Source organism: Pundamilia nyererei, unplaced genomic scaffold (assembly GCF_000239375.1).
Source record: "Pundamilia nyererei isolate P.nyererei 1_Seehausen unplaced genomic scaffold, PunNye1.0 scaffold00517, whole genome shotgun sequence".
Taxonomy (NCBI): Eukaryota; Metazoa; Chordata; class Actinopteri; order Cichliformes; family Cichlidae; genus Pundamilia; species Pundamilia nyererei.
In genome coordinates, this window is record NW_005187918.1 from 86,384 (window position 1) to 111,279 (window position 24,896).

At 43.6% G+C, this 24,896-nt stretch overlaps 1 protein-coding gene across 1 annotated transcript in view; it reads right to left on the reverse strand.

Moving 5' to 3' along the window:
• LOC102203428 (paired box protein Pax-7-like) overlaps positions 1-24,896 on the reverse strand; it is a 123,777-nt gene that overhangs the window by 29,390 nt on the left and 69,491 nt on the right. Inside the window, exon 8 of the mRNA XM_013907773.1 lies at positions 19,170-19,437. Within this exon, the coding sequence (XP_013763227.1) occupies positions 19,170-19,437 (268 nt within the window). The remainder of the gene's footprint in view (positions 1-19,169; positions 19,438-24,896) is intronic.

A 24,896-nucleotide genomic window follows, 5' to 3' on the forward strand; every position in this document is an offset into this window, starting at 1 on the left:
AATAACGAGCCTATCTAAATCCCAGTAACGAGTAACGCGTTCCTGGTTTTGGCATAATAACTAGTTACCGTGCTCGTTACCACTGTAACGTGTTACTTAATAACGCGTTAGTCCCAACACTGATGATAATATATTAAGTAATCCAAAGTATTCAGAATAAACTGAATACGTTACAAAATACATTTTGGGGCATGTATTCTGCAATCTGTAGTGGAATACATTTTAAAAGTAACCTTCCCAGCACTGCCTATGAGCAAGCACTTTGTCCAGTGTTCCAACATTCGGAAGAAGGAACTGTTCTCACGGCTGGAGAACGGGGGGGGGTGAGCAATGGAAGAAGGATCACTAAGTGCGAGAACAACTGACCTGGAAGATAGGATTGTGGCGAAGCTTGAAACTTGGATCCTCCATAGCCAGTTACCAAGACTACGTGAAGTACCCTCAGAAGATCTACTAGATAATGTGAATGCAGCACTACGGGTGATATCTACCATGACCATTACCGTGACTAATCAGCTGATCTACACCAAAGCAACAATGATCAGTGTGCTTGGCTACAAGTTCAATAGCCACAAGGAGCAGTACCCTCCATGGAGAAAGAAACTAGAGGCTAAGGTCAAGGCAGCACGGAGGGAGGTTTACCAACTATAACCCACAACGGCAATGTTCAGTGGCAACTGGATCTAAGAGCAGACCACAGTGACCTCCCTGAACAGGTTCCAGTAACCATCACAGTGGCAGAAGAAAGGGTCTCCAGTATGACAAGTTGGACAGCACCAGGCCCCAACATTGTTCACTTCTACTGCTGAAGAAGCTGACTGCATTCCATGAGCATCTGGCAGTACAAATGAACCAGCTGCTTATCAATGAGAGACACCACGAAATGGCTAACCAAAGGCTGGACAGTCCCCAAGAAGCCCCAGAAGGGACTGGTCCCATCCGACTACCGGACAAGTGTACTGACTTCATGAACTAAGTTAATGAAGTTAGTTCTGATGGGTGCTAGAGGAATGCAATGCTCAACAGAGCTCTAGCTGGAGTGCTGAAAAGAAACCTGGGGTTATTGGCTTCTAAATATACAGTGGGGCAAAAAAGTATTTAGTCAGCCACCGATTATGCAAGTTCCCCCACCTAAAATGATGACAGAGGTCAGTAATTTGCACCAGAGGTACACTTCAACTGTGAGAGACAGAATGTGAAAAAAAAATCCATGAATCCACATGGTAGGATTTGTAAAGAATTTATTCGTAAATCAGGGTGGAAAATAAGTATTTGGTCAACAACAAAAATACAACTCAATACTTTGTAACATAACCTTTGTTGGCAATAACAGAGGTCAAACCTTTACTATAGGTCTTTACCAGGTTTGCACACACAGTAGCTGGTATTTTGGCCCATTCCTCCATGCAGATCTTCTCGAGAGCAGTGATGTTTTGGGGCTGTCGCCGAGCAACACGGACTTTCAACTCCCGCCACAGATTTTCTATGGGGTTGAGGTCTGGAGACTGGCTAGGCCACTCCAGGACTTTCAAATGCTTCTAACGGAGCCACTCCTTTGTTGCCCGGGCGCTGTGTTTTGGATCATTGTCATGTTGGAAGACCCAGCCTCGTTTCATCTTCAAAGTTCTCACTGATGGAAGGAGGCTTTGGCTCAAAATCTCACGATACATGGCCCCATTCATTCTGTCCTTAACACGGATCAGTCGTCCTGTCCCCTTGGCAGAAAAACAGCCCCATAGCATGATGTTTCCACCCCCATGCTTCACAGTAGGTATGGTGTTCTTGGGATGCAACTCAGTATTCTTCTTCCTCCAAACACGACGAGTTGAGTTTATACCAAAAAGTTCTACTTTGGTTTCATCTGACCACATGACATTCTCCCAATCCTCTGCTGTATCATCCATGTGCTCTCTGGCAAACTTCAGACGGGCCTGGACATGCACTGGCTTCAGCAGCGGAACACGTCTGGCACTGCGGGATTTGATTCCCTGCCGTTGTAGTGTGTTACTGATGGTGACCTTTGTTACTTTGGTCCCAGCTCTCTGCAGGTCATTCACCAGGTCCCCCCGTGTGGATCTGGGATCTTTGCTCACCGTTCTCATGATCATTTTGACCCCACGGGATGAGATCTTGGGTGGAGCCCCAGATCGAGGGAGATTATCAGTGGTCTTGTATGTCTTCCATTTTCTGATGATTGCTCCCACAGTTGATTTTTTCACACCAAGCTGCTTGCCTATTGTAGATTCACTCTTCCCAGTCTGGTGCAGGTCTACAATACTTTTCCTGGTGTCCTTCGAAAGCTCTTTGGTCTTGGCCATGGCAGAGTTTGGAGTCTGACTGTTTGAGGCTGTGGACAGGTGTCTTTTATACAGATGATGAGTTCAAACAGGTGCCATTCATACAGGTAACGAGTGGGGGACAGAAAAGCGTCTTACAGAGGACGTTACAGGTCTGTGAGAGCCAGAGATTTTCCATGTTTGAGGTGACCAAATACTTATTTTCCACCCTAATTTACGAATAAATTCTTTACAAATCCTACCATGTGGATTCATGGATTTTTCTTTCACATTCTGTCTCTCACAGTTGAAGTGTACCTCTGGTGCAAATTACTGACCTCTGTCATCATTTTAAGTGGGGGAACTTGCACAATCGGTGGCTGACTAAATACTTTTTTGCCCCACTGTAAATGCATTTTGCCAGAAACACCAGAATCACAAAACTATTTCAACAACCGCCAAACAGCTAAAACAAATGAGCAAATGAGCAACAAACAAGCAAATGAGAGCAGGTAAACAGATTCCGCATAAAGACAAAAACACAGAGCGTGGACCTGAAGGATCAGAATCTGTGAGCTGTTGGTTTTCAGCTCCGACGGCACAACAGCTCACAGATTCTGATGTGATGTGATAACTAAATATTTGGCAAACAGAGAAGGAGAGTATTGTTCAAACAGCTGGAAGCCCTTACTAATACTGCAAGTAGTTAAGCTAGCAAACCTGATTTAAAAAAAAAAACACTATACCTATAATTTTTAGCTATTTAAGGAGAATATATGCTTTAATGTATGCTTTAATATATGCTTTCATGTATATTTTGTAATATGCAATAGGTTTCTATGAAGATTATAATGTACACTCTGTACACACATGACTGTGTTAGTTCCCACCCAGACAACGCAGTCATCAAGTTTGCAGATGATACCACCGTGGTGGGGCTCATCTCTGGGGGACATGAGACGGCGTACAGAGCTGAAGTTCAGATGCTGTCAGATTGGTGTGTAGATAACAACCTGGACCTCAATACCAACAAGGCAAAAGAACTGGTAGTTGATTTCAGAAGGAGGAAGTCTGAGCTGCAGCCTGTCAGCATCAACGGGGAGTGTGTGGAAAGGGTCTCCAGTTTCAAGTTTCTGGGTGTGCACATAGACACAGACCTCCAATGGAGCTGTAACACCTATGCGGTTTTAAAGAAGACCCAACAGCTTCTCCACTTTCTGAGAATCCTCAGAAAAACAGACCTGAAGAAGGAGCTGCTGACCGTCTTCTACCGCTGCTCTATTGAAAGTGTGCTGACATATTCTCCAGCTGCACCACAGCACAGAGAAAGGCACTCCAGGGGTCATCAATATGGCCCAAAAAATCATTAGACATCCTCTTCCCTCCCTGAAGGACCTGTACAGCACTCGCTGTCTCAAGAGGGCACGCAGCATCCTATGGGACGGTACACACCCAGGACACGGGGTGTTTAAGCTGCTGCCATCTGGCAGGAGGTTCAGGCTGCTGAGGTCCTGAACAAATAGACTCAAGGACAGCTTTTACAACAGGCAATAGCCCTGATCAATGCAAATAGCTGATCTGACTGGCTACCTACCTGGACTTTTGTGGGGGGTTAACAACGGTAAAAACAGTAATAATAATAATATTTATATCTGTAACAAGTTGCAATAATAATTAATGTGCAATAATAACAGTGTGCAATACAAATTATTGCACATTATTCTAATTTTTTATTACTAAGTTATTATACTGTGTTGTGTTGTTTGTGTTGCGTTGTGATGTGTCGTATCGTGTTGTGTTACATGTAGTGCCGACGTAGGACAGTTTTCCAATTTCATTGTACTATTGTACTATGTATGACTGTGCAATGACAATAAAGAGTTATCTATTATCTATTGAGCAAAATGATCAGTTAGCAGCAGCAGACCATGATCGTGGGCCACCAACCACTACCAACACACACAACACCAAAAGAGTGCCAGCAGTGAGTTAGAAAGTCAATAATTAATGTTCATTGTAATAAAAGAACATCAGTGCAACAGTGAAGCTCTCAAAATAAGATGGTGTCCTTATTACTTGTCATGAGGACACAGTCACTATGACAGAAAAACAGGATATAAAATGTCACCACACTAATTCTTTAACATCTATTGTCACAGAACAGATTATTATATATCCAATCATACAGATTAATAAGAAGACACTACATTTGACAGACAGACACAAAGAAGTCAACAATTTGGTTTATATACCCAAACACAGAGAGGCAAGCAGTCACTAGAATAAATGTAGTTTTTAGAAAGCTGACATTAATGCTTAGCATATTTTCTCTCAGACTGGTAAATGTTGCCCCTCCCTGGTTCAGCTGGTGATAGGTTCTCTTTTATGATAGATGTTATGTGACATGTTGTGTGTGGGTTGTATATGTGTGTTTTAGTTATGGGGAGAAGATAAGTAAGGCATGTCAGTTAAGTAGCTTGTGGGCATAGAAAGGAAACTGTCACTACTGTGATGATGAATGAGAGAGAAAGAAGAGCACCTTTGGGTGGGCAGGTCTGTCTGCCAAAATGCCAGTCACCTAGACAGCATGCGGGGGAGCAAATGCATGTATTTGTGTGTGTGTGTTTCACAGGGGCTTAGAAGGCCCTGCAAAGGGAGCTGTTTTTTTCCTGTCAGGTAGGTTTATACCTTAAATCCCTGTTAAGCAGTCACACTGAGAGTTTTCTGCCTCTGAGATAAAGCCTGATAACACATAGGAACAAACAGAAATTCGCACGGGCAGTCATGTCAGCTTTTTTGACATTATGCACTTTAATCTGTCAGGAGCTTCCTGAAACAGAAGAGTAAGTTGTGGTGTGAAAAAGTATATGCCCCCTCCTCAGTCCTTATTTTTCCATGTTTGTCACAATCTAATGTTTCAAATCATTAAAAAACTGTAAATATTAGCATAGATTCACCCCCCCACACACCCCACCCCCGCACGCGCGCGCGCACACACACACACACACACACACACACACACACACACACACACACAAAATGCAGTTCCTAAATGAAGGTGTTAATTATTACAGCAAAAAAACTGTAACCAAGCATTGGCAATAACGTTTTTTCCCCCTAATAGTAAAAGCCTACATTTATTTTCATTTGTGTTATCTTTGACTAACTTTTTAATTTGTTTGATGATCTGAAACATTTAAGCATGACAAACATACAAAAAACATAACTGGAAGGGGGCAAACACTTTTTCACAGAACTGTAAATGCCAGAAGCAAGCTATTAAATCTGTCTGTAAAAAGGAAGAATGGGGTGGATGGTCATGTCCATACCCTAAATGTCATGTTAGACAATGACCATAGAAAATCTTCTTTTAACTGATAGAAATTTGAAGGGAAACATCTAAAAACCCAGGACAAAAAAACCCCATTTTAAATCTTTCAGTTAAAAAATGTAAAACATAAGTAAACCAATTTTTCAGCATCTCTGTGAAAAAGGATGTTTCAATTTTAGAGAAATTGTACAAATGCAAGAAACCAGTACTACATATTATTCATGTCTGTGGGATAAGAGAACTGAAGGAAGAACTAAACTAAAGCAACTGAGAACTAGGTACAATGAGTAATTATTTAAACTGAACTTCAAAATAGCTGGGTAATAGACCCAGGACCATGACACAATGCCATAATTGTAGTAGTAGTAAGCTCCGCATCACAATTATGGCAAAGGTGTAAACCTGATGAGCACCTGGATGAGCACCTCCTTTCCTCAGTGAGAACACTGAAGATGGGTTCTTGCAGCATGCTAGTGACCCAAAACATTCAGTTCAATTCAACTGTAATTATATAGCACCAAATGACAACAACAGTCTCCTCAGGGTGCTTTATATTGTAAGGCAGACCCTACAATAATACATACAGAGAAAAAAACAACAATAATATGATCCCCTATGAGCAAGCACTTTGGCAACAGTGGGAAGGAAAAACTCCCTTTTAACAGGAAGAAACCTCCAGCAGAACCAGGCTCAGGGAGAGGCAGCCATCTGCTGTGACCGGTTGGGGTGAGAGAAGTAAGACAGGATAAAAGAAATGCTGTGGAAGTGAGCCATATATTAATAACAAAAAAGATTCAATGCAGAGAGGTCTATTAACACAAAGTGAGTGAGAAAGGTGACTAAAGAATAATTACTGAATGCATCATGGGAATCCCCCAGCAGCCTATTGCACACCTATTGCAGCATAACTAAGGGAGTATTCAGGGTCACCTGATCCAGCCCTAACTATATGCTTGAGCAAAAAGGAAAATTTTAAGTGTAATCTTAAAAGTAAAGATAATGTCTGTCTCCTGAATCCAAACTGGAAGATGGTTCCACAGGGGAGGGGCCTGAAAACTGAAGGCTCTGCCCCCCATTCTACTTTTAAATACTCTAGGAAACACTGTTAAATGTTCAGTTTCTATGCCATATGTTAAAACAAGATCTAGAGTGTGATTAAAGTGGTGGGTGGGTTCTTTTACATTTTGACAGAAGCCAATTGAGTCTAGTAACAGATTAAATGCCATGTTGAGGCTGTCATCTTTAGCATCTTCATGGATGTTAAAATCACCCACAATAATTATTTTATCTTAGTTAAGCACTAAATCAGATAAAAAGTCTGAGAAATCTGACAGAAACTCTGTGTAAGGCCCAGGTGGATGATAGATTATTACAAATAACTGGTTTCTGAGTTTTGCAGCTGGGGTGGACAAGGCTAAGCATCAGGCTTTCAAATGAATTAAAAGTCTGTCTGGGTATTTGGTTGATTAATAGGTTGGTGTGAAAAATTGCTGCCAAGCCAACCCCTCTGCCTGTGCCTTGAGGATTCTGATAGTTAGAATGCCTCGGGGGTATTAATACATTTAAGCTAATATAATCATCCTGCTGTAACCAGGTTTCTATAAGGCAAAGTAAATCGATTTATTGATCAATTATTAAGTCATGTACCAACAGAGACTTGGTAGAGAGAGACCTAATGTTTAATAATCCACATTTCACTGTTTTACTCTTTGGTGCAGATGTGGATACTGTATTGTTCTTTTTTAATGATTTTTTTTTATGTTTAAGTCATTTTTTGCTGGTTTTGAATTTGATTTTTATCTGTTTGGGAGCTGACACAGTCTCTAAGGGATGAGGTTTTGGTGGGATAACAGGAGAAGAGAAGCTGCAGAGAGACATGTAAGACTACAACTCTGCTTCCTGGTCCCAACTCTGGATACTCATGTTTTGGTTTAATAAATTTGGCCAGATTTCTATAAATGAGAGCTGCTCCATCCAAAGTGGGATGGATGCCGTCTCTCCTAACAAGACCAGTTTCCTCCAGGAAGTTTTCCAAGTACCTATAAAGCCCACATCATTTTTTGAAGACCACTCAGGTAGCCAGCAATTTAAGGAGGACATACAGCTAAACAAACTACAGAGTCCAACATCGGTGTGATTGCAGCCATTCCCCAACTCTCTGTGAATGGTACTTATGGCCATTGATTGGTGGTCACTGATCAGTGGTCACTGATCAGTGGTCACTGATCAATGGTCACTGATCAATGGTCATGACAATATGCATATTAATGACCATGAAACTGACCTCATGGCCCATTGTTAGTCAGTGGTGCTAGTGTCAGTCATTATGCAAATGTGCTATTTATAAGGTTGGGGAAACCTGCAGTCAGCTGAGACTGCAGAAGTCACTTGGATGAGTGACGAAATGTTTCTTCCACTGAAAACCTTACATCCAGATGATCAGAATCAACTTTTGGGGATCTTCTTACCTGGATGATTGAGCATGCATCAAGACAGTGTAAGGGACTATTTCAGTTACTACTAACATCCCAGACAGCAGCTAACGTTAAAGATCAAGTCACTTGGTTTCATGCTAGTCATTGCAAGAGAATTTCAGAACCCCAAAGTGGTTAAAAAGAGTACTACATTGATGTTGAGCAAGACATGCTCTACCGCTTTAACCTATGTTGGAACAAAGAGAGAGAGAGAGATGAAAAAACACAATCCTCTAACAAGGGCTCATCAATGGAACACAGACAGCACCTGATTAAACAAGTCAGATGTGACCTGAAATGTTCCTCGTGTTTTTCAGTTCTGGTGGCACTGGATGTGACTTTTCTCATAATTTTTTACACGACAGACATTCCCACGACATCACAAACACAGGAAAAGCTGGCATTAATAATTAAGGCATTCCTTCCAGTAAAGTTTTAAACCTTTACCTAGTCTTATGTCAAACATAACGTATGAGAACGGCATACCAATTTCACAACCAAACAAATTACCTCAGAAACCTTTGTATCAGACCCTTATTTTCCTGATGCTGATTACAGCTGTAAGATGCTTTGTGATACTGTCCATACTGTAACATGTGACCTATGTTTGCATTAGCCACTAGATGGCACTGTGTTACTGCAGAGTATGTATTTTACCGGCGAGCAAGAAGCACCGGGAAAAATGGAAAAAGAAAATGAAGTGGGATCGGAGCAGAGATTGGTGTGTGCATGCATTTAATAAGAAGCTTGGTATAAAGACAAAGATAATACATGGTGTCAGAGTAGCGGTTTTCTAAGCAATCCCTCACCGTCGGACAGCGCAGACATGGAGGCTTATGGCGTTCCCACACCGTGCATGGATTGGGACTCTAGCAACCTGCCCGAGGCATGGCGGCGCTTCAAGCAGCACGCCGAGTTAATGTTCACTGGTCCTCTTTCAGGGAAGGAGGAGGCAGACAAATGCAGCTACCTTCTTCTATGGGTCGGTGAGAAACGACGGGTGGCAATTAATACAATACAAAATACTACATAGAGTGCACTATACAGGTCATCAGATGTTCCAGATGGGCTTTACATCTTCCAACAACTGCTCACACTGTCAAAGCAATACACCAGACAATTACATCCACGCTCTTTGGTTCTGTCCACCAGTGCAGAAGTTTTGGTGCGGGATATGTGAAGACTTATCAAAGTGTCTGAAATGTAAAATTCCATGCTCCCCTTTAGTGTGATTGTTGGGCAAATTGGATGATGTCACTACAGAAACGAAATACAGTCCACATGGTTTTTACTGCCCTATGCATAGCCAAGAAAACGGTCCTTATGACCTGGAAAAATAAAAATAATCTTAATTTTAGCCAATATAGAAACCATCTAATAGATCACATTTGTCTTGAGACAACCTCTGCCACCACATTAGATCAATCCCTCTGGGCTCCTTTGATTGGCTCCATCACCTAGCAGGGGTGGGGGGTCGTGGTTTGGTCCCGCCTTCGCCATTGTGGTTGATGTGGAGGTAGGGACAGGCTTAGGGCGTCTGGAGAATCCCTAGGGACGTTATCCCTGGAGGGCTTAACCCAGGGGTTGTGGTCATAACCTGGTTAGTTGCTCTTAGAGGGTGTTCTCCTTGTGGCTGCGTGCAGCAGGGCTGGGGGAGGGTCTGTGCTGGCGGACGTAGGTTACTGGCCTGGTAGCCTGGCTGCCCCTGAGTGGATGCCCATGCGTGGGGGCTTGGGGTTCGGGGGTGCTTTGCCTCTGTGCTAGGGCTCTGGCTGGGCCTTGGGGGCTTAGGTCCTTGTTGGTGTGTCGCCGAGGTTGTGGCGGGTGGGTGCACGGAGGCTCAGCCCTGGTGCAGGGGGCCTCTGGCGCATCGGCCCAAATAGGGGGCTCTTCAACTGACAGGGAGTTTGTTCCATCCTTGCAGGAGTCCACTCTGCAGGTGGGGGAGAGTCATAGGAGAGGTGGAGAATAAACTTAACCTGGGTGTCTACTGTCTTGTGCAGTCTGGGAGATGATTGAATGTTGGGGTGGGTACAGTTTCCTCTGCGGTGGGGTCGGGTGGGCTGCCCCGGGTCCTGTGGGGCTGGGGGGTCCTGCTGCCGTAGGCCCCCGATCTGGATGGGCCTGGGCTCCCTTGCCTTGGTGGGTGCCGAAGGATGGGGGTTCCTACTGGGGTCAGCGGGGGAACTGGCCCCAGGGAGGGTCATCTTGCTCATCCCTTCTTTTCCTCCCCATCCCCGGCTGCCTCCCACTTCCCGCTCCAACACACCCACACAAGTAGGGCCTTGGGGTGCGGGTGTGTCACCAGGGAACAGGGGAGGCATCCCTCCCTCTGTCCCCTTCTGGCCACCTGTGCCTCAATTTTATTCCACAACTTAGACATCCACATTACTCACACTCTCATAACACATACATATAGGGCCTTGAGGGTGGGCACATTAACGGCGTCCAGTGGACAGTCTGTGTATTCAACCCCACCTCGGGCACTGGTGCCCACCTCTCAATTTTAAATTCATGTAGACATTGAGGGTTCTCGGGAGGGGCCGTGCTAACACCTGCTGCTCTCTGGCAGCAACACCATGCTCTCCCACGTTTTAAATGCACCTTAGAACAGCACGCAGCAACACTACACATGAGCGAGAGGAGGGAGGTTTGGGGTCTTCACACACCTCTGTTCTCTGGTGGCCATCGGGGCGGGGGAGGGCAGGGAGGAGGTGTTGGTCGTCCGATTGGGATCTGCTGCTGCGGAGCCTGGGGCGGTCTGCTTGCCTTCACCCCGGGGAAAAGGGTAACATCTCCTGGGTCTAGGTGCCGTTTCCCCCTCCAGGGGCGAGGGTACCTGGACCTGGGGTATAGAGTTTGTTTGAGGAGTGTGATTGTGTGTACAGTGTCCATGTATGTGTATCACTACGTTGGGTGAGTGCTGAGTATTTGTATATGTGTGCATGAGGGTGGTAATGCATGTTTGTGTCTGTGTGTGCCTGTTTGTCTGTGTTTATATGTCAGGTCGGGTCTTACACTCCACCTCTCTGGGAACTCCCAGGCCCTCCAAAGGCCTATCTCCCCTCACCACACTCCCTGCCGGTAACTGATGCCCTCAGGGGTCGGTGCGTTGGTGGTTCTTAGTGTCCGGGGCTGGGCGCTCAGCTATGTACCAGCTCACTCCCGGTGACTACTTGGCGGGGCCTGGTGCCTGTTGCCCGGTCAGGCCTCCTCCAGGGCAAAGGGGGCCCTCGGGCCTCCGGCCTCTAAGCCTGCGGCTCGGTTCACTCTGGCACAGTTGGCTGCCGGCAGAGCCGGCGGGCACGCCACTGCAGCCCCCTCTGGCTTCTGCTCCGTGGCTACTGGGTGACCCCTCATCTGGGGCTCTACTCAGCTCTTCCCAGGAGGGTGGCACTGATGCCCCTCCGGTGGTCCTCCTTGGGTTCTCGCACTATGGGGCCTCTGGATGTCTGCAGCCTGGATCTCCTCCATGCCTGCTTCATGCCCTGGGAGACAGGGCTATGGCTCTCTACATCCTCTAGCAGACCATTATATGGGGAAACCTTTTGAATACAAGCGCAGTGATCCACACAGGTGTGCACACGGGTGTTCACTGTTCATAGACATAAACTACACCTTTAGTGGCTGCTATTTCCAAGCACATTGTGCGCTGTCGGTCCTGCTTGCTACACAACAACATTCAATATTTAGTATTTACTGCTGTTTACACTTAGTCAAGTCAAGTCAAGTCAAGTTGGCTTTATTGTCACTTCAACCATATACAGTTTAACAGTACACAGTGAGGCGAAACAACGTTCCTCCAGGAACCAAGGTGCTACATGCAACATAAATTTACAACATAAATTAACAGAAAACACTAAACTAGCTAACTAAGAGGCCTAGTTAGCTGGCTAGCGGAGACAAGACAGACTGACCTAACATAAATTACAACATAAATTAACAAAGAAAAAACTATCTAACTATCTAAGGAAGACTTTTTTTTTGTTATCAGACAGCAGACAACAAAGTGCACGTGCAAATGTGCAAACAAACTTAGCTAGATTAACGTGATGGTGTTGTGTTTAGTATGTTGCTCTCTTTTTTTTTGTGCTTGTTTTCTCTTCTTTTTCTCTCAACAGGTGATCCAGGAGATTTTTTTTCTCTTCTTTCTCTTTTTAAGTGCCCTTTCTCACTGTCCCTCTTCCCTTCTGTTTTTCTTTTCTTTCATCTTTCTTTCTCCCTTCCCTATCCCTCTGTCACGACCTGCGGGATCGGCAAGGCGCTGATCAGCATCTCTCCACTCCTAGCCCCCCTTCTCTTCTCTTTTTCCTCTCTCTCTCCCTCTCCCCTGTTTTGCCGGGGCGGAACTCATGGCGGGTTCACGCCCTCAGTCCACGCCTTCCCGGATCGTGCACACCTGGGCCTCATCAGACCAGCTGGTATATTAGAAGGAGGAGATCAGCTGTTCAACGCTGGATTGTTGTGAAGGCTCTTGTCAGTCTTGTTCCTAGATTCCCCTGACCCGTCCCCGTGTTTCCCCGTGTGGAGTGTGGAAGGAGTGACAGGTCGCTAGCGGAGTAGAGAGAGGCTGTTCTGAGCGCGTGTGTGATTTCCCCGTTTTCCCTGGAGCCCTGGACCCCTGCCCCTCACATCTTGTAAATAGCACTAACCTCGCACTGTCTGTACATACACTTGGTGAAAATCTGTAATAAACAATCTCTGTTTGAACGCTACCCAGGAGTCCTGCGAGTGGATCCTCTAAGTAACCCGTGACACCCTCAGTCATGTCTGTCCCGTCTGTAACAACTGAAAATAAAATAAAATAAATAATAACAACAAAGGTTGATCAAATGGACAAATACGGCAAGGCCGTGATGATCCATTTGGCAAAGTAAATCCATTGGGTATCCTTGTTGGTCTTCAGACAACCATTCTGACGACTGAAGAACCCAAAAAAAAAAAAAAAAAAAGAGAAAGGGGATGTCTACAACACATGGACCCTTACCGCAGACAACTCCCAAAAGCTTCAAACGTACTACGATAAGTACACTGATTAATAATAATAATAATAATAATATATCACGCCATCGGCCCCTCTGGCCAACACCAGTTGGTGGTAGGGTAAAGTGTCTTGCCCAAGGACACAACGACCAGGACAGAGAGCCCGGGGATCAAACTGGCGACCTTCTGGTTACAGATATGCTTCCCAACCCCCCTGAGCCACGGTCGCCCGTGATTACATCACACCGAAAGCTAACCTAATCTACGCCAGATATAAGTTCCATGAAAAGATGCAGGGTGAAAATGAGGCATTTGAATAGTTTATTACAGAACTGAAACTGCTTGCTAAAGACTGTGGGTACCCAAATACAGATGAAATGGTCAGGGATTGCATCGTATTTGCCACTAACTCGCCACACGTCTGAGAAAAGCTACTCAGCCAAGGCACAGAGCTCACGCTAGAGAAAGCTATAGATATAGCATTATCACACAAGCTAGCAAAGCAACAGCTAAAATCTATGGGCCACTCCAGGGGCCAGGAAACTGTGCACGCCATTGGCAGGAAACCGCACAGACAAGGAAATCAAAAGAACACGCTAATGACACACTAAAAACGTGCAGTTATTGTGCCGGACAACACAGTAATAAAGACATCTTCCCAGCAAAAGGAAAACAATGTGCAAAATGCAAGAAAATGAACCATTTCGCAAGAACATGCAGGTCAAAACTCCCTTTGCAGACAAATACCCACCCCAAATCAGTACACACTGTGAGAGCGAACATATAAGTGACAAATGAGGACACAGATGAGGAGCAAGACTGTTTCTACATTGATAGCATCACCATAGAAAATGAAGGAAGAAATGATGAGCAAGCATATGCAGACATGCAACTTGGTTTCCCCCCACAGGCAGTGGCACTGAAGCCTGTCTCACACAAGCTCACAGATTACGGGGGACACTCAGCGTGGTAGGGAAATGTCAGCTAAAATGCAAAGACAAAACCCGCACGTTCGAATTCCATGTTGTTAACACAAGCGCCCCACCTGTATTAGCAATGAAAGCTTGCCGTGACCTAAACCTGGTCAGGATCGTGATGGCAGTGACGGAGGAAAGAGACAAGACAGCTAACAGTTCGCAGGCAATACTAGACAAGTATGCTGACATATTTAAAGGGATAGGAGAATTTCCTGGTGAATGCAGTTTCCATGTAAACCCAGACGTCGCACCCACAGTCAACCCACCTCGTTGGATTCCCATCGCTCTGCGAGCCCGACTCAAAGACAAGCTCGACAGCATGGAAATGAATCAAATAATATGCAAGGTCACAGGTCCTACGGACTGGGTGAATGCACTTGTTGTCGTGGAAAAACCCAAGACAGGCAGACTCAGAGTATGTCTGGACCCCAGACCCCTCAACAAGGCTATACAAAGACCCCATTACCCTCTACCCACCTTGGAGTATGTCACCACAAAACTTGCTGGGGCCAAGTATTTTAGTGTTTTGGACGCCAGATCAGGCTACTGGGCCATTAAGCTAAGCCACAAATCATCTCAGTTAACCACATTTAATACTGTGTTTGGCAGGTACCACTTCCTTAGGCTGCCATTCGGCATAATCTCAGCCCAGGATGAGTTCCAGCAGTGCGTGGATGAGACCTACCAGGGCCTGAGGGGCGTGGCAGCCATAGTGGACAACGTGTTGGTCTTTGGAGGAACCAAACAGGAGCATGACGACAACCTGAGGGCCATGCTGCAGCGCGTGAGAGAGAGTGGTGTAAAACTGAAACACGGACAAGTGCATCATCTGCGTCAAAGAGGTCAGTTATTTCGGTCACCCATTGCCACATGAAGGACTAAAACCAGATCTAAAAAAAGTAAAAGCAGACCAAGACATGGCGCCCCCACAGAACAGGGCATAACTGGAAACAGTGCTGGAGATGGTTAATTATTTAGCAAAATTTGCCCCACACCTGTCAGAGTTAAACGCACCGCTCCGCCAGCTGTTAAAGCAGGACAGTGAGTTTGTATAGGACAAGAACCATGACAGATCCTTTCAACAAATGAAGGAGCTGATCACTAGAGAACCAGGCCCAGTTCTCTCCTTCTTCAACCCCAAGAAAGCGCTATGACTCCAGGTCGACGCATCCTCGGTGCTGTGATGCTTGTAGGACGGCAAGCCAGTCGCCTACGCATCCAAGTCTCTTAACAGCACCGAGCAGAACTATGCCTGTGGCGGAGGTGTGGTCCCGGGTGCGGCTGCAGGGGAGGAGTGGTGCAGTGGGCTCAACGGGGCGGTGCTGGAGATGCCGGTGAGAACAGCTGATGGCGATTTGGACTGATAATGGTTTCCTTCCCTTTTTATAGTGAGACGGAGAGGAGCGGAGACAGAGGGAACTCAGCTGGGACCGACAGCTGTCAGACTGTGTTCAGTCATAACCTGGGAAAATTGTAAATAAATGTGGAACCTGGTGATAAAGACCTGTGTGTACCTGTGTATAGTGCATTTCACAATGCCCAAATAGAAAAGGAGCTGTATGCTGTTCTCTTTGGCCGCAAGCGGTTCCACGAGTACATGTACGGTCGACATGTGTCCATTGAATCGGACCACAAGCCACTAGAGTCCATACTCAAAAAAAACACTAGCATCAACACCACCATGGCTACAGAGGATGATACTACAGCTGCAAAAGTACAACATCAGCATCATCCACAAGCCAGGGAAAGATCCCGGTAGCCGACACGCTCTCCCGGAAATCCATAGTTCCACGATAAATCACTATGTGACGGAATGGATGAGCAGAGTTACACAGTCCACAGCAACATGCCTGTCAGTGATCAGAGACTCTCAGAGATAAGAAACGAAACAGGCCAGGACCCTCAGCTCAACACTCTGAGAAGGACCACATTGAATGGATGGCCGGATAAAAGGTCTCAATGTCCGCCTGACATCCAGGAGTTTTGGAACCACAGGGATGAGATCTCACTGATAGATGGGATCATGTTTAAAGGAGAGAAAATGATCATCCCAAAAAGGCTCAGAAAGGACATGATAGATCGGATTCATTCCAGCCATATGGGCATAGAAAAGAGTAAAAACAGAGCTAGAGACCTTCTGTTTTGGCCAGGCATGGGAAAGCAGAGAGACAAACTGCTAACCCCCAAGGAACCCCTGCTGTCACATGCAATACCAGAAAGACCGTGGCAGGTTATAGCAACCGATCTGTTTACTTGGAACTCGGAAGACTACATCATCATTGTAGATTACTATAGTAGATTCTTCGAGTTGGAAAGACTGCACAGCTGCACTGCAGAAGCAGTGATCCACAAACTAAAGTCAGCCATGGCCAGGGTATGGTATTCCAAAGTCAGTGATTAGTGACAACAGCCCGTGCTATGCTTCAAGTAAGTTCCAACAGTTCGCAAAGTCATGGAGTTTCACCCACACCACTATTAGCCCCCATTACCCACAGAGCAACGGCCTAGCCGAAAAGACTGTCCAGACAGCAAAAAAACTACTGGACAAGGCCAAAGCTGAACATAAGGATCCCTACTTGAGCCTATTAGAATACCAGAACACCCCCGTGGACAACTTAAAGTCGCCTGCACGGCTACTCATGAACCAGAGACTCCGCTCCATCCTCCCTGCAACACCAAAACAGTTGGAACTACAAGTAGTTTGCCAGCAAACCGTGCGTGAGAGGAGAGAAGTCTGCCAACAGCGCCAGCAGACTTATTTCAACAGAGCAGCCCAACCTCTGCCTCAACTATATCCTGGCACACCGGTCCGGTTCCATCAACAAGATGGTTCCTGGAACCAGCTGTGGTCACGAGTTGTGCAGACACGTCCAGAAGCTACAACATAACCACAGATACAGGACAAGTTTATCACCTCCTCGAAGGCAGAAACAGCGTAGGAGGTGAGGAGTTCATTCAATCAACAGTCAACAGCAATGACAGCGCTGTGGTTTCTCAACCCCCGCCTGTGGAGCCCCCTGATAAAGACATTACAACACCCGGATACATGACTCAATATGGGCGTGTTACTAAACCAAGACAGGTCTTGGACCTGTAATATTGTAAAGGGTGCAGGCAGATTGCTGCCCTAAAAAAAAACAAAAAAACAGCTGTTCACATGTTTGTTGTTCCAATGATGTCACTAAATGCATCTGTTTATTATGGTAATGATGTAGCCAGTATTGAGCCGAATGCTATGTTATTAATGGATGTTGCTCAGGATGTTTATTCCCGTAATTTCAGTTGCCTGACAAATTTTAAAAGCCTGAGTTGCTTTATTGTTTTGTTCTTCTTCTTTTTTTTAAAGAAGGGAGATGTAACATGTGACCTATGTTTGCATCAGCCACTAGATGGCACTGTGTTGCTGCAGAGTATGTATTTTACCAGTGAGCAAGAAGCACTGGGAAAAATGGAAAAAGAAAATAAAGTGGAATCGGTGTGTGCGTGCATTTAATAAGAAGCTTGGTATAAAGACAAAGATAATACACATACAAATTCTGGCACGTCGACTAAAATTCCTGAGTTTTGTGATCATTTTATTCCATCAAATGACTGTACAAGGCCTACACCACCCTTGAAATCTCCAAAACTGGTGTTATTCCTTAAGAGCTAAATGTAACAGATTGTGTTGTATCTCCCTGGAGCAAATACTGTTTGTAAATAAATGGTACCGGTACCAGTCCATAGTCCAGGTGTTGGGGACCGCTGCTCTAATGTATATATAAATGTTATGTCAGTTGTTCTTTGGGGTGTCCCTGAGGAGTATAAAAGGTAAATTCCAACAGGACTTAACACAGGACATATCATTACTTCAATTCATAGGACCCACTCTAGAAAACCAACACAAATAATAAGTGGATCAGTTGCATCTATTACAGCCATTAATGATTTACAAAATTTTCTACAGTTTTCACTGAAAACTCTCTCTAGGGACAACAAATACATGCACCTAGGCCTATGTCATGAAAAAATAGAATGGAACTTCTTATGTGTTCTTATGTGTTCCATATTTATTCCTAACAAGTTAGGGGTTACTGCAGCTGATGGGTTATTTACAGAAGAACTCTCTAATTTGAAACATCGGCTAATGAACCTGAAGAGAACGTTGGCACAGAGACTTCTGTCTGAGTGGCTGACTAACAAAATTTTTCAAATGAAAACAAAACACTTTGTTGGTCCCTCTGATCACAAGAGTCATTCTAGCTTTGGCTCTCCTAACGTAGAGTGGATGCTGTGTAATCCCCTGTATTAGAGGCCTGTTTGTTAGAACAACTGATAAATTCGTCTTTCATCAAGTGGCTTCTTTACCTGAAAAACAGCCTGCCTCTGAATTAACAATCCTGATATAAATCGTATACCTAACTGGTTACCTCCCTATCATGATTTTATAAATACACATTCCTTAAACAGTGAATAAAGTGAAGATATATATAATTTTAAATGTTTTTAGTTTTTAACTTGTAGAATGCCTACAAAACAGCTAAGGCTGTTTCATTTTCAAATTCATGATGTGTTTGCTTAAAATCCAGATCTGTAAGCACCGATGTTTTAGAAAGTTTTTATTATTATTATAGATATCTGTTATTGAGTTTTATTGATACCCATTAAAAATACTTGGTATGTGACAGGAACTTTCTTGAACAAAGGAAGCATGTGTGAAAATTAGAAAGAATGGGTCTAAAAAGTGCCAGCAAGCTGTATTCCGGCATTATTAATATCGGCAGGTACCTATATGACTGAGAAAATTACTCAGTAATAAGTAAGCTTTTATCAACACAAGTATAAAGGAGCTGCTTATTATTTTCTGCATTAATGCTGTTATGACAACTTTTCCATGCATACTGATCCCTTTGTAAAGGTTTTGTTCAGTGAATGTCAGAATGAATTAGTTTATTAAATGTTTGCTCAAAAGTTATTTTGTTTTTCCATGGCATACAGTGGCAGTGAAGGACAACTAGTAATTGTAGTTTGCCAGCATAATTTGTGAAAATAGGACCACTAAGCTCAAAGGGAAAAGCATAAGGAACTCTACCCAGGAAAAGTATTTAAAAGTTATTCTTGTTAGTTAATCTGAAGTAGTAGGACTCACTCTGGCCGTACTGACTGTACTGATAGCCGGCAGCAGCCACAGATGGGTCCATGCTGTAGCTGGTGGTGCTGTATGTGGGGGGACAGTAAGACTGGGAAGAGGGAAGGCTGTCCACCGTCTTAATGGAGGCCTCAGCTGAACGCTGGCTGCAGCTGGCTGAAATACTGTTGGATGAAGTAGAGTCCAGAGTGCTGTGGAGAGGTGAGATTGGGAAATCGTGCTGTGTTTGTGAGGACACACCACTGGAGTTACTCAGGATGCTCATAACCTGCAAATAAAGAGAAGATGCATCAGAATTTACCACAGGCAACAGAGCAAAATATCTTGAGGACCACTAGCTTATGCATAAGAATAATTCTCAATCATCCTGATGAATACCTAAGCTTTAATTTGTTACCACCAAAAGGTTATTGGTTCTCACAAGATATGCTGTCACATGATTTGTCAAAGTTCTTTCTCTCTGCAGGTCACAGAAAAAGGCACAAAATACAGTTTATAAAGTTGCATGTTCAGTGTGGTTTTATTATTAGCTTATGCAGCCAAAGGACCTGTAAACTCACACCATGGCGAGGCCTCTTTCATCTCATCCATTCACAGTTCACAAGAACAGCTATTCCTCTTAGACCATTTGTCAGAATTTAATTAAACTTATAATCAATGATCACATAATAGATCTACATCCAAAATATCCTCAAGGTCAAGGGCATTTTTCCATTTTCATAGCATGATGTCCATCCACAATAAAAGCAAATTCTTGTCCCTGATGTAGTGAACAATATTAAAAAGCATCACATCTTTGCTTTTTGCAAATGATCATAGTTTCTCTCAATATCTGCACAGGGAGGAAGACCCTGGAGCACTCATATCCAGTTTGACCTTCCCATATTTCTCATAAGTTGCAGACATGTTTCAGAGCATAGATAGAAAGTATCTGAATAGGATTACACAGATATACAGTGGTTAGCACTGTCACCTCACCACAAGAAGGCCCTGAGTTAATACATAGTAAATACATTTAGACATTGTTCTCTGGAGGGGCTGTGCTGATACCAGCTGCTTTCTGGCAGAGATTATCATGCCCCTTCCATGTTTTAAATGCACTTTAGAACAGAAAGCTGCAACACCACATACGAGCGGCCGGAGTGAGATATGGGGTTTTCACACTCCTGTTCTCTGTTCGCCATCTGGGGTGGGGGGCCAGGAGGAGTTGGCAGTCTGATTGGGGTCTGGAATGCTGGGCTTCCCTGCTGCTGCCCGACCGGGGGCAGTCTGCTTTAGGGCTGGGTATCATCACTGATTTCTAGAGTTGATTCGATTCAATTTGATCCACGATTCGATTCAATCCACGATTCGATTTGATACAATTTGAATTGGGGAAATTTTGCCCCAGACAGTCATAAACATTATAATCCTGATCATTTTTCAGTACATATCCATATTTTTATATCAATAAAAACAAAGCTGACACTTGTGAGACTTTATCAAAGGTGTAAGCATCACAGCAGATGCCTTTGTGTCAAAGTAACTGAGCATAAAACACAGAAAAACATGAGGGAGATTTTCCTGGCCTAGCTTTTTATGGCAGATAACCACCTTAAAAATATTGCAGTAGAACAAAAACGTTCTGCAGTAGAACAAAAACTGAAGAAAACCGTGAATCATCATATAAACATTACCTGATGCTGCTGAAGTGAAGCAGACCCAAGTTACAGTGGTTTAATTAGAGACACAGCTAAGTGTTTTGCAATTTTGCATAATTATAAAAAGTTTAAATTTCTTCAGTATTGAACAGTAGAAAAGAGAGTTTCTTGTCGGAAGTCAGTGGCTGACAGCACTGTACATAACAGTAGACTGGTGGGTAATAAGCAAGGAATAATGCAGAAAACAGAGATTTTTAGATGGGAAACTGTTCTTGAAGTACACTGAGAGAGAGCAAGAGAGAGAGAGCTGTGCATGAAGTGTCATTTTATCGTGGTGGAAGCAAAACAGCAAAAGTAAGAGGGAATTCATGACGAGGTTTATGTGAAGCGAAATGTGAAGCGAAGTGTGAAGAGTAGTTTGGACTTCTTTGGTGCTGGTCAAATTTGACTGGAGAGTGATGAAACCTGCAGCATCAGAATCTAAACAGTTGAAACAGTAAATGAGAGCAGGTAAACAGATTCCAAAAAAAGATGTAAACACAAATCACGGACCCAACACATCAGAATCTGCAAGCTGTCTGCTTTCAGCCCCAATGGCGTGTCCATGTACGTGCCATCAGGTGAGAAAGCCAACATCTCACTGATTCTGATGCGTCTGGTCTGTGCTTTGTGTTTACATATTTTTGTGGAATCTGTTTACCTGCTCTCATTTACTGTTTCAACTGTTTGGTGTTTGTCAAAATTTTGTGAAGTTTTAACCTGAGATTCTGGCGTTTCGGGCAAAATAAATTTATATTTGAAAATTGATTCAGGATTTTAATGAATCAATATTACGCTATTCAAGCTAGAATTGATTTTAATAAGAAAATCGATAATCAAAACCTACCCCTAGTCTGCTTGTCTCCACCTGGACCTGGGGGGTATAAAATATGTTTGGGGAGTGTGAGTGCGTATACAGTGTTCATTTCTGTTTTTCTCCATATTGGACGACTATTGACTGTTGACTATTTGTATATGTATGTATGAGGGTGGGAAGGCATGTTTGTGTCTGTGTTTGCCTGATTATGTCTTTGTGTCAGGTCGGGTCTTAAACTCCACTTCTCTGGGAACATCTCAGGCCCCCTCAGGTGTGTCACCCCCCACCTGGCTGATGTCCCCACTTGTCGGGTGCGTTAGTGGTTCTCGGTGTCCAGGTCTGGGTGGTGGAGTGTGTACTGGCTCACTCCCGGCGGCTTCTTGGCGGTGCCTGGTGCCCGTGGCTCAGTCGGGCCCCTTCTGGGGGTGGGGGACCCTCGGATCTTGGGTCTCTGGCCCCGGGGGCTCTGCAGGCTCCACCGTGTTTCAGTGGAGCCTGAAACATGGTGGAGTCTGTCACCGCAGCCCCCTGTGGCTTCTGCACCGTACCTGCTGGGTGACCCGCCTCAGCTCTTCTCTAGGGTGGTGGTGCGGCTGCCCCTCCAGTTTTCATCCTTGGGCTCTCGTGCCTCCAGATGTCTGGTTTCTGGATCTCCTCCATGTGTGCTTCACCCGTGTGCACGGGTGTTCACAGACACACACTATTTTCCTTGGCTGCTGCCTCTAAGCATATCGAGCATTGTTCGTCTTGTGTGCCACTCAGCATTCAATATTTATTATTCACTGTTATTTATAGGTTGTTGCTGTGGTTTCCCTACTGTGTTTTCTTATTTTTCTTGTTTTCTTTTTTCCAGCAGATTATGATTTTTAGTGTCTTTTCTCTCTGTCTCTCTTCCCCTCTGTTTTTCTTTCTCTCTCCTTTTCTTGAACTTCCATCTACGTCTTTTTCTTGCCTACCCCCTGGTCCTGTCTGTTCCAATTGTAATAACTTAAAAGTTTGAAAAAAATATGTTTTTAAATAAATCAATAAATCAGTCAATTAATGATAAAGATCAATTAAGTGGACCAGTATGGCAAAGCCTTAATGATCTACTTGGGAAAATCAAATCTGTTGGGGATTTTTATTGGGCTTTAGACAATAATTCTGATTGCTACTGCCAGACGGGACAGGCAAAAAAGAAGAAAAGAAAAGAAATGTCGGTACAGATACTATATTGGAATAAGATTATTTATTATATTGTTTCTCCACTGAAGAACACTGAGAAATTTGACTTTGTGAACATCACACCAGTTTTATGTCATGGTAATTGTTCTAGCCAAAGAACAACTATTTTATGCTACATGTACACTCATTCATGCTTTACTATAACGCACCACTTACTGTCAGGTTGAATGTTTGTTGTGAGCAGATATAGCAATTGCGATTAAGGCTAGTGTTGCTTGTGTTGATAATATCTAACACAGTCTTCCTTTGAATCTTAGTCAGGAAGTATTTGCAAAGCATTTCAAGAGTATCAATATGCATTCAAATATCTGATGCAATCAGAGGTAATTATGCCATTTTACTAATCAATATTTTTTGTTAGGCCAAGCATCTTCAAAATCCCAACTCCCCCATCAGTTAAAAAACAAATCAAATTAAATTTCACACTGTTAGCCTTTGCAGTAATTTCCATAGCTTAGTACTGCAAAATCAACAGTAAAAAAACTCTAAAGGATGTTAGCAGTTTAGTACTGTAATTTGCATGTAATTGTGGGAAAATTCCATGAGATTACATTATTTTTATGGTAACTCACCGTACTCATGGAAACAGCTGTAAAATACAGCAAATGTAACAATTGGTGATGTTACTGAGATTATACTATTACACCATCCGGATTTCTGTTGTTTTCTACTGTAGATCTAAGAGTAATTACTTAAATCCTCATTCAGAGTGTATTACTATAAAATGTGATTCACTGTGAAAGTAGTATAACATATAAACTACAATATACAGCATCATTTTTTTAACTTAAGGAGTAAGTTGCAGCCACACTAAAATTTAATTCCTTGAGCTGAATGGAACCTCACATATTAATAAATGTATTTGTTTATTCAAACAATGTGAAACATTATTAATACTGTAAGGTTAGTATTGTGATAGAGTCGAGTATATTTTAATTATACTTTTGTAGACATTATGACATTATGCTAGTACAATTATGGTGAACAAAAAGTACATCTAAAAGTTAATTTCAAGAATACTGTTATGTACTAAAACGGGGGCCAATATAGTCCCAAGAAGCATTATTAGTATACGTACTAGTTAAGGTATACTTGGGAAATATAATTGAAGTATACTTATTTTTTGTATGGCCAGCAACAAAAACTAATGGCTACATTTAGAGTAATGTTTAAAAATGACTTCATTTAGCAGGGTGTTCCTTTTTTTCTCTTCTTATTCTTTCTTATACTGGACCTTCATTTGTTTTGTATAAGGTGGTACTTTTTAAGACACCTCTGCCTAACTACAGTGAACTAACCTAATAATATGCTCTGGTCGTCATTTTACACAAGTTAAGGTGTCACATCCATGAAACCTACACCACTAACCAGCATCAGTCCTACAACTTCACTCTCAAAATTAATAAATCCTGGGACAAGCAGAAACTGTATTTTTAGCAGTGCATTTTGTTGCAGGCCGGACTGCTATTAAATGCACTCTCCTAAAGAAATAATTCCTTTGTAGCACCACTTCGTCTTGGTTCAGAAGAGATGTCCTGGATATACGTGATAATGTAACACATTATCACAGTTTAGTGCGTTGGGTTGTGTTTTTAAAGCGATTGTTACGTTTTTAAAGCTTTTTAATGCGACAGGTGCGATAGCCGACACCACACCTTCACCTGACGTACAACGTGACGTATGACGCACACGTCGGGTATTCACTTTCTAAACAACAATGGGGATAGAAAATATTGCTCGAGGTGGTTAATGCGCCTTTCGCTGGTTGCCAACCACCATTAAATAACAACAAGAAGAAAATATTGATCTGCTTCTCTTAGTTTTGCACGTTTAAGCCGCAATTCAGACTCAAACAAAGCTGCAAGGCAGGAGAACAACATGACCATCAACTATTCTGTGCCACAGATCCAGTTCGCTGCAGCACAGAGTGATGATGAGACCGTTAACATGTGCAACTTAGAAGTAGTCAGAGGCATAGCTGGACTGGCCATCGGGCATACCGGGCAT